The 10,541-nt window shown below is 56.5% G+C and overlaps 1 protein-coding gene across 2 annotated transcripts in view; it reads left to right on the forward strand.

The window, feature by feature from the left end:
* PCDH1 (protocadherin 1) overlaps nt 1–8,385 on the forward strand; it is a 55,932-nt gene extending 47,547 nt beyond the window's left edge. Inside the window, exons 5-6 of one of the 2 annotated variants that reach the window (XM_063348972.1) lie at nt 3,347–3,389; nt 5,352–5,489. In XM_063348972.1, coding sequence (XP_063205042.1) covers nt 3,347–3,372 — 26 coding nt within the window. In that variant the 3' untranslated portion in view covers nt 3,373–3,389; nt 5,352–5,489. Of the gene's footprint in view, nt 1–3,346; nt 3,390–5,351 lie in introns of both variants that reach the window. The other variant, XM_063348971.1, reaches the window with a different exon arrangement.
* The last annotated feature ends 2,156 nt before the right edge of the window (nt 8,386–10,541 follow it).

A 10,541-nucleotide genomic window follows, 5' to 3' on the forward strand; every position in this document is an offset into this window, starting at 1 on the left:
GAGTTGGGGAATGGTGCCTGCTCTCAGGAGCAGTGCTGTAGGAAGGGAACAATTGGAAAGAGCAGCGCCAGGGAGGCTGTTCCCATCACACAGATGCTGTAGGAACAGGCAGGGAGAACAGTGCTGCTGGGATATGATGTCATTGGGAGGTCACCACTGTAAAGGGTGTCCCAGGAGTGATCTGCAGAGCCCTGAGGGCTCAGTGTGGGAGAAGGGATGTTTTCAGGTGTCCACACCAGGGCAACAGAGGTGGTAAAGCTGCCTGTGCTGGAAACGCTGCATCCTTCCCTGGCTGAAAGGCAGACATTTTGAAAGAAGCGCCTTGCACCCCAGCCCTCATTTTGCAGCGTGGGGCGTGCTCCACCCTCCTACCCCCTGACCAAGGCTAAAAGAGGTACAGTGCTTTTGTCTCTGAACAGGGGTAGCTGGTTGACATTAGTGGCCGATGTGCCCCGTGCCACCAGATAGGGAAGAGGAGTCTTTCTGATCTTACGCTTCAGGAAAGCATCCTGCTTTGCCTCCAAGCTGCTCTCCCCACACTCTCATATTCCCCATTTCTCCATAGTGCTGAACCTCTCCAGCCCCTCCTAGCATGCTGCGCTTCCCTCCTCCTCCCTTCCCGGGCTTCTCTGCGTCCTCTGCCGTGCTCTGCTGTGTCACATCCCCACAGTCCCACTGTCCTCCCTCCCAGAGCGTCTGCACTACATCCCCTCACCCGCAAGGTTTGGCCCCCTGTGCCGCATCATCCCTGCTCGCCCACCGCTGTACACCACGCATACGGTGCTGATGTCTGACGCGAACGGAAGACAAGGAGAACCAAACCAGACTGCGGATGTTGCAGATGGTGGCAAAAAAAAAAAAAAAAAAAAGTGATTGAGGCTGGCTCTCGGCCTCTGCTTGAAGCTACCTGGCTTGTAGTGGGCGAGTGAACCTCTGCACATCTACTGCAGGAGACAGAAGTGCGTGCTGAATGAGGCAGCCTGCTTTTGTCTCCTGTCTAACAGTACTTAAGTGCACTGTTGAAATTCCCCACTAAGAGCAATAATACTATTAGAGGAGCCCTTGCAAGTGGCTGCAACAAGATGTGTTCCTGCCCTGCATGGGGATATATAGAGAGAAATAATTAGCAGTGGCACCAATATGTGCCTCTTCCCAGAGGAGACAGCCTGGCACAGTCTCCTTCACAAAGAGCAGAGGTGCCCTGGATGTCAGGAGACGAGAACAACCATGCCAGCATCCAGAATAGAGCCGTGGCTCCAGAGAACTTCCCCCTCCTTCCAGCCAGAAGGAGGGCCCAGGGTTCGTCCTGGTGTAAAGCCCCAACCGTGCCCCCTTTTCATCTGAAGAGTTCAAAGCGATGCGACTTTTACTACCCTGGATTCATTCCTATGCAATGTGCCGAGGCAGAGCAGCCCGGAGGCAGCTAACAAGAGGATGCCAGAGAAATGCAAAGCTGTAGAAAGTGGGGAGCCAGAAGACTGTGAGGACTGTGAATGTCCAAACAACCACCCAACCCTCCTGGCAGTGAAGTACAGCCTTGTGGCATGGAAATGCCGATAACAGGAACAGCCAGCCCTCTGAAGGAGCACAGCAAGAGGGCAAAGCTCAGGAAAACATGGCAGCTGCTCAGGCATAGATTTTTACTTTGCATGGCCAGGATGCTGTGGAGGAATGAGATGCTGGAGAGGCATGACCATACTCTTCATCACCTGGGAACTTTGTCAGATTTCAGGAGTTCAGGGCCACAAAACTGCATTCCTGGGGTGGGGGAGGGATCTGACACACCGAGTACACTTCGTAAGGTGAAGTGGGCACCTTGATCCCGAGGTGAGGTTTGGGCTCTGCCTCCTCACCACACTGCAGGGCATCCAGAATCAGCATTTTGTGGGTAAAATTTCCACCAGAGTTTATCCTCAAAGGAAGATTTCTGCTTGTCTGCGGAGGCACATTGAAGTCTCTGAACCACCAGCGTGTGCTGAGAATTAGGCTGTAGGGTCGTGTTTGCTCTAAATCACAGCTATTCAGGAATTACACCCTGCCCCGTTCCCGAGCTCTTAAAGCAGAGCGGGTTGTGTTCATGGCACATAATACGCTCCTTTAGTGGCAGAGCTCCCATGCCAGCATCTCACTGCAAGCGAAGGGACGACGCTGGAAAAAGACTTTAGTGCCAGAAACAGACAATGGGAAAAGCAGAATAAAAGACTCTGAACACAGCGTTCCTGCTTGATCCTGCGATTTCTAAGCCGCCATTGGCACGAGGAAATCACCATAGCTTTGTTCACTGGAGAGGTAGCTTTTATTTCGGTCCCGCCAGTACCCTCCGCAAAGCACCTTCCACCAGGGCAAGAAGAGGTGGCCCTTGTCTACTCCCCAACCTGGGAGCGCAGAGCACCAAGGCATTTCTGGAAGTGGAAATGATGATGAGCCCTCCTGTTTGTCTGGCCGGAAAGTAGATGAGAGAGAGAGACAGCGATATTGCCTCTTGAACAGAAGTGAAAGACAACATAACACAACCTTAAAATGACAAGGCCAGTGGCCACTGGGGCATCCTGTTGACCTGAGAGGAAGACCTGGTGGATCACTAGGACATGGGCTCCGGTCTCTGCTTTAACTTGCACAGAGTAGTGATGAAAACTGAGCTGTCTTGCCTCTGGTTTTGTATCTTGCTTTCTATCTGTAGCTAGGAGAAAGAAATGAGGCAACTTTCCCTCACCATGCTCAGGAAACAGGACAGTTGGTCTGTGGCCAGCCCTGAGAATGACCCCAAAGACCTGCTCAGGCAAGCTGTGCCCTCACACTGGCCTGTGTGGGCATCTTGTCCCTTGTGATGCTCCTGCTTTTGAACCCTGCAACGTGAGCATGGCTGTCCCCTGCGCACGAATTCATCTGAGTGTGCCCGTCTGTGGTGCATGAGCACGTCAGCGTGCATCCAACTGGGCTGTATCCGTGTGCGTGTGTGCACATTGCCATGTGGCACACAGACCCAGTCCCTTTGCACGCAGGGGCTTGGGGTGCCACAAGCCAGGTGGCTTCAAGCTTTGCCTCAGGTTCCCGTGTGAATCCTGCAAGGGCCAGTGGGCTCCAGGGAGGCCAGGATAAGGCTGGAGAAACTAGTGAGAGATCGGCAGTGGTGGCCAAGCAGCCTCAAGGAGGCTGGAGCAGGGCCGGGAGAGGCCAAGGGACTCCTGAAGGCAGTGGGTACCAGAGGGATGCTGTGGGGCTCGATGCAATGCTATGGGGAGGGCTGGCAGAGGCTGAAGGGTCCAGAAGGATCCTAAGGGTGGGTGTGGAGGATGGGGACTGTGCAATGATGTGAACCTCTCGTCCTTTTTCTGCTCCTCATTAGAGTCCCCTGAGCGGAGCAGGCTGTGAAGGGGGTCTGCGCTGAGGTATGTCCTTATGGCTTCTGCCAGGATATCACAGCTTACCTGTGTGCCAGGGGATGGGACACGGGAGGCGGCTCCCAGCACGGGGAGCAGCATGGATGCAAGAGCCTCCACAGGAACCAGAGGGGAAAAACTGGGGTGCCTCAGCCCCCAAAGCTGAGCTGAGAATTTGTGATACAGTCACTGGGGGTTGCTTCAGGGCAAGATATGCTCACGCACCGGTTTACTGCTCACTTTGCCCCTTCTTCCACGCCCGTCTCTTTAGCTGTCTTGTATGACCCTTGTCAACCGTTCCCGACATTGTATGGAGCCTTCTCCTGCAGAGACCTTCCTCACATCCCAGGGTTGCCTGTGTGTGAAAATTGTGCCAGAGTGACTTGGGGATGCCTGTGTCTGAGAGTTCTGAACTGGTGGCATGTGGGACGTGCTGATGAGGGCAGAGCCCCCAGCACAGTGTGAATGGCTCTGGTTTGCTTCTTCCCAGGGCTGAGGGAAAGCCAGCGGGTCTGTCCTTTTTCGAGAGGAGGGGATTAGGCATACCAGCGTGTATCTGCTGGAAAGGGGCTTCCCCTGAGCTGGTGAAAGCCCCATATGTCTCAAGTCCCCAGAGCTCCTTAGTATCTCCCTCCACCCACCTGCAGGGCTGTTTGTCAGCAATGCAGTGAGTGAGCTGCTGGGTGGAGAATTGGAGAGGACTTCCGTGAACCAGAACAGATGTCTGAAAGTCAGAGCAGTCTCAAGGTCATGAGCAGCCTCCCCTTTCATCCCAGCATCAGCACCAGGCTTGATCTGCCAGCAGGTGCTTATGGTAGTGGGCAGTGACAGGGGGCTATGTTGTGTCCCAAGTTGCGGTAGATGTTAAGGAATGACTTGTGTCTGGGATGGCTCTTAGAGAAACACTCATGTCTGCGTGGAAATACCAAGTTTCGGCCTCTGAAGACTTGTGGCAGGTACTCCATGTATAAAGGATGCATGGCCAAGGCTCAAGAAGGTCTTGTAGTGTCTGGGGTAGGCAGTGGCTGGTATGTGAGGACACCAGACCAGGGACTGGTGTAGCTGGTGCTCAGAATTTCCTGACCGTGCCGGGAGCAGGGAGCTATTGATGCCCTCAGATACCTGGCTCTCAGGGGCAGGTGTTTGATGCTCCTGGGACAGGGACTCATGAGTATCAGATATGTCCAACCTCTCTGGGATTAGACATGGATTTGCCCATGTGTTTTTTGCTGTGTTCAGGGATTTCAGGTTCCACAGGAGACCAGATGATGTCTGAGGGCTTCTGGCTGGGCTTGGGGCTCCTGCCGATGGATGCTTAGGGAGGCTTGCAGGTGGCCTGGCATGCCTGATGGTGAGCAGGGCAGGGCTGCCTAAGGATGGTGCCCAGGAAATATGGTTGTACCTCAGGGCAGAGAAGACCCTGGCTGCATTTAGGGCTGTTCCCTCTCTCTGCATGGTGAAGCTGACAGTGACATCCAAAGGTGCTGGACCAAAGGAGTTCCTGGAGTCTAGCAGGGTCCAGGTGGTGCCCACAGTTGTGGGGTGACAAGTCTCGTGGCAGCCTGTCTCCTGCTGTGCAAATCCAGGCTGTGGAGCCCCTCGTGTGCAATGCTCATCTCCAAAGGGGGTAGGCTCAGTGAGCTCTGCCCCGTGCTCTGCCTCCCATTTCTCTGCACGCACCTGCTGCAGGGAAGATGCTTGTCCAGGGGGAGCTGGGGCTGTGAGCTTGGACGGGAGGCAATGGCTGCCAGGAGCCTTGGGTTCCCCTCCCAGCTCTGCCTTGGATCCCTGAGTGGCCATGGGTCCATCTCCCTGGGTGGCCATGGGTCCAGCTGTCCCCTCCCACCGTGGGAGGGTGCGGGTAGGATGGAGATGTCCAGGCTCTGCTGCTTCTCCCTGTGCTTCATCCTGACATCCCAAGCCGGTGATACCCGGGTGTGCATAACAATGTTCTCGCTTGCTTCTCTGCAGACCTCCGGCCTCTGCCCGATGTAGCCATGACTGGGACCTGTACCCGGGAGTGCACAGAGTTCGGCCACTCCGATACCTGCTGGATGCCCGGCCAGTCCTCCCCCAGCCGCAGGCCCAAGAACGCCCTCAAACTCTCCACTTTTGTGCCTTACCAAGACAGAGGGAGTCAAGAGCAAGTCGGGAATGGCAGCCCCAGACTCTCAGAAGAGCGCAGCACCAAAATGGCCAACCTTCGCCTGCTCCCCACGTACAGTGCCTTCTCCAATAGTAGCCATGAGCCCTGCAAGGACTCTCCCATGGAGGAAATTCCTCTCACCCAGACCTCGGACTTCCAGCCAGCCACCACCCCCTCGTCCCAGACCACCAAGAGGGAGATATACCTGTGAGGCTGGGCGTGAGGGGCAGGGAGCAGACACACTTCTGAGGCCAGTGTCCAGAGGAACATTTTAAACTTCAATGCTTTATCGCTCCAGCGGCCGATTCTCCAGGCAGTGGGCTCGGTGGACAGCAGGGCAGGGCAAGGCAGGGATGAGAGGAGCGTCTTTTTAATCTGTTGTTTCCTGGGGCCGGGGGTGGGTGGGAAGGATGAAAGCATCCGAAACCCGATTTCCAAGCACTTGCGGGTGCATGTCTCCGAACTGCTGTGTCGCCGGGGAGGGCTGGGCAGGCTCCTGGTGCGGAGGGCATGGCTGGGGAGAAGGGCTTACGTACCAAAGGTCCATGCAGAGCTGGTGGAGTTCCTGGGGCATAGGACGAGGGGTGTCCCCGCGCACGGGGAGCAAGCTGCCTGTCTCTTTGCTGTAGACTCCTGTAAATACGAATCTTAGGAATGACATTCAAGTCCTGCCTGATCAAAACTTTTTATTGTCCTTGAAACAAAAGACATTTAAACAAAAAGAAAAAAAAACACAAAAAAAAAGAGGAAAAAAAAAAAGAAAACAAACAAACCACAGGGAGCAAGTTCCAGCTTTGAATGGTTTGCTGCGTGGAAGAGCCCGCAGGAGCGCAGCGTCCGGCCCGCACTCATGTTCTATATTGTAAATAGAGATGTGACCAGTCCCTGAAACAGCAGCTGGGGAGCTGGAGGAGAGGGGCAGCATCCTAGCCGGACTGTAGGGACTTTGCTGTTTTTCAGCCTGGATCTCTTTATGAACGTTGTCACTGTGCCCACAAGCTGCAGGGTCCCTAGGGACTGCCTGGTGCCATAGGCGGGGTCTGCTTTGCAGGGGGAGGTTCCCTGGTGGTGGCCTTGCACCCGGCGGGTGGAGGAGGGATGGGGAAGCCCCCAGTGAAGGGACCGGCTGGGTCCGGAGAAGCCCTCATTCCGACTCTGCTGGCAGGGAGGTCGTCATCGGCTGTGGTGTCTCAGCCCATCGCCTTGTGCCTCCTCCGGGGCAGGGGATGCCCATGAGGCCGGCTGTGCCATGCCTTCGACCTCCATCCCGTCCGCCTGTAAGCCACCATTGCCTTTGTGAGGAGGAGCTTTGTCTCAGGGTCACACCGGGGGCCACCGAGCCCCTGCCCACTGGACTCCCGCTGCCCTTAGGCCACAGGGCCACTTTCACGGGATCCAGCTTTCTCTTCCATTGTCAAAGGTCAACCGGTCTCCCCAGCAGATCCCCGTGGCCCCGGCATCCTCAGCTCCCTTGCAGGATACCCATGCAGGGCAACGCTGCCCATGCGGTGGGGAGAGGGGCCCCTCGCCCCTTAAGGGACTCCCCAGAAGGGGATGCCTGGGTGCTTTCCTGAGCCTTTCTGCTCCCTTGGGAGCTGGGCCACAATCCTGTTTTGGGGGGCTCCATGTGCACCCCTGGCAGGAGGGGTCCGGGGGACTCACGCCTCATTCCTGGGTAGCCCTTCCTGGTCCTCCCCCGCCAGGATGCAGGGAGAGACTGTGCTGCACCATTGTTCTTCCCGTACTCGCGCGCGCATCGATCGTCTTCATCTCTGGGATCTTCCTTAGGGAGCGAGGCCAGTGGTAACTGCAGGACGCTTTCCCCCGCAGTTCATCTTCGGTCCACGTGGTCCATCACCGCGGGGTTCACGGATGGCTCTGCCAGGCTCGACTGTCACGGGAACACGGCAGGGACAGGGCACCCCAGCCACTGTGGGTCAGAGACTGCCCTGCCATAGCTGTAGTGCCTGTTGGGGTGCAGTGCGCCGGGGTACCCCCTACCCAGCCTCCTCCCCCCGTCCAGCATCCCTCTCTCTGAGCAGCTCCTCTCCCTTTGCTTCGGTGGCAGTGGCAAGATGCAGCCAGCTCCCTGTTGACCTGAGGGGATGTGGTGCAAGCTGAGCCCGGGTGATAAGGGAAGGGTGGCAGAAGGTGCCTGCTCGCGCCTGCTCCCTCGTGCCCCAGCCCTGCTCCTCACCTTCCCCAGGCGGCACCACACCACACTGCATCGTCCTCAGCCCCTGCACCTCGGGGTGCCACTGGGAGGAGGCAGGACCCTCCTCCCAGCCTCCTGCTGCTGCTCCCCACCGACCGGCTGGGGGTCCCTCAAGGCAGGCATGATGCTCCTGGTGGATGTCCACCCGCCCGTCCGGGCATTCCTGCTCTACCCTTGCCCGTGGTGGCCACCCGGCAGGGCCCGCATTCCCCTGGCCTGGCTGCCTGAGCAGGTCACGCTCCTGAACTTGTTTTTATTGTAGCTCTGTAGTTTCAGGGCCAAACTGGGCAGAATGTGCAATTTGGCCGCATTGGCCAGGATCTTTGACTCCACTGCCAACTCGACTGCTCACGCCTCCCCTTGGCTCAGGCAGCGGCAGTGTCCAGTGCCCCTCTTGGGGACCCCCTGGGAGATCGACGTAGCTACATCTGAGGGGTGCTTGTCCAAGACCAGCTTCCCCCAGCCCCTCGCCTGCAGGTGGTCTCCCTACCTTCTGCTGGGGGTCACCAGAGGAACCCTGAAGCTCGAAGCCCTGAGGCTGGAGTTGCTGTCTTGTCTCCTGGAGCACCTGGCGATGTTCTCAGTGCGAGCGTGGCGCAAGGGGGGTGGTGAGTGCAGTGGGGGTCCCCAAAGGGTGGGAGGGATGGTGCTAGGGATGCGTACCATGGGGAGGGAGGGTTGAGGGGATGATTCTCATGGGGGTGCACAGAGGGATGGTGGGGCTGGGTCTTTGGAGGGGAGCACAGTGGGGAGAGGGTCTCTGGGGGGTGGCGAGGGTATGGGTGTCTAGGGGGAGCATGGGGGGGGCGAGGGCGGGTCTGTGGGGAAGAACAGAGTGGGATTGGGTCCTCGGTGGGGTGCCAAGGGGTGGGAGGCTCTGTGGGGTGCAGCGGGGATGGGTCCCTGGGGAGGAGAAGGCGTTGGACATTGGTCCTGGGAAAGGGGGTGCTGGGGATTTGTCCCAGGGTGAAGTTGACAGTGTCACTGGGGATCAGTCCTGGGGGAGGGCGAAGAAGAGGTGCTGTTGGAAAGAAGCTCATTTGCACAATTATAAGCCAGAAGGATAAAGCCTCTGTGCACGTGGAGGGGGAAGCTCCCCACGGGCTCCAGTCTAGACAAGCACAGGGAAGAGGAGGGGGGTTCAATGCCTCTGCGGAGGGGTTCACTGTATCTCACACTGCACTAGGACAAGCCAGGGGTAAAACCAAAGGTGGAAGCCAGGGAGCAGGCGGGCTGCGTGGGAAGGATCTAAGTGACCCCTTTGTAGCTCTTCAGTGTTGGTTCTATTTATACGAGATTTCATTTCCTTGCTTGTGATGCCTTGTTTTTTGTACAGTTTTATGTACATGCAGGTGTAGCTTTTCTAAAGGAGAAATCCTATGGCAGAGTAAAGTACCCAACTATTTTTCAGATGGTGACCTATGTCTAAGGCAATGCCTCTTGCTAAGGTTGTATTGCTCTCAATGTGTGATGCATTTCCCTGTGCGGGGAAGGCTTTGGGCCTTGGGCTTGGTTTTCCCCGGGCGCTGTGAGCACAATTGATTCCCTTGTAATTCTTTCTGTTCAGAGCAGTGAGCATGACACCGTCGTGATCCCCTTTCCGTTCTCTCCTGTTCTGTTTGTTTGCTGAGCTGTCAGATGACCAACTCCATTGTAATTAGCCCTTCCTAAAGCTTTACAATAAAAGTGTGAAAACCCGGGTGCCTGTGCCTAACGAATTCTTACGTGTCGCATCCTTGGGGGCTGCTTGGGGCTTTCTCAGGGAAGAAAGCACATGGAGGCAGTGAAGAGCCTTGGTGGGTGTGGGGAGATACCTGCTCCTGCTGCCCTCCTTCAGGTGCAAGGAGCGCTGGTGTGGCCGCCCTTGTCTCCCCACTCCTGTTTTCCAGCTTAAGGATGTTTCTGCACAGGTAGGAGTAAGATAACCTCACAAAGCAGTTTGACCCTGACCAGTCTCCTTTATTTAAAACCAAAATGTTTCAGTGAAAAGACATCTTCAGCCGCAAAGCTGCCTGCACTTGTGCCTGCCACCAGCTAAGGTGGAAACCAGGGAAAGACCCACCAACCAGCTCCAGACTCCCTCCCACCTCCATCACTGCTCCTTGGAGACCCGATGCCATTTCCCACCATTTCACCATCTCCTTTACCAAGCATGGTTGATTTTTTTTTAGGTAGTTTAGACCCTTTGGAAACAGCCGGGCCACTTCAAACCAGGCCACATTTGTGGCTGCTTCCTACCGCAGCTGCAGGGATCTTGCTCAGCTGTGGCTGTTGTGTTTTCCTGCTCGCCTTTGTGCAGGACTGCGCTAGGCAAGATCAATAGCTCAGGGTAGAGATGCTTCCCTCATTAGTCGGGTTACGTATGGGTGGTATGTGTCTCAGCCGTGTTGGGCTCGCACACAACACCATACCTCTGTCTTTGCTGAGCTGCAGGCACTGGGCTTGCCACGGCCTTAGCACCAGGCAAAGGCAAGACTCACCCTCAGCTCGGAAGACACCGGCAAGTGTCCCTGGGAAGGAAGAGTTTCCAAGCGAAGATGTAGACCATTGTCCCATCAGTGGGGGTTTTGTAGAGACTCCTTTTCTACCATTCCCTTCTCCCTGGGCTCTCCTCTGGGCCATGTAGAGGAGAACTGATGCCCTCCATTGCCAAGGGATCATGTCCTCACAGGTTAGGGGGTGGGGGGCTCTCAGCTGCCCCTCTGTGCAGGCACACAACAGCTGGGCAGCAGGGATGTATCTCCAGGGGTCCCGGGGAACCAAGCGGCCTTGCTGCCTGCTCATGCCAGGGAAAGAGGAT

This window comes from Chroicocephalus ridibundus, chromosome 11, assembly GCF_963924245.1.
Source record: "Chroicocephalus ridibundus chromosome 11, bChrRid1.1, whole genome shotgun sequence".
Classification (NCBI taxonomy): Eukaryota; Metazoa; Chordata; class Aves; order Charadriiformes; family Laridae; genus Chroicocephalus; species Chroicocephalus ridibundus.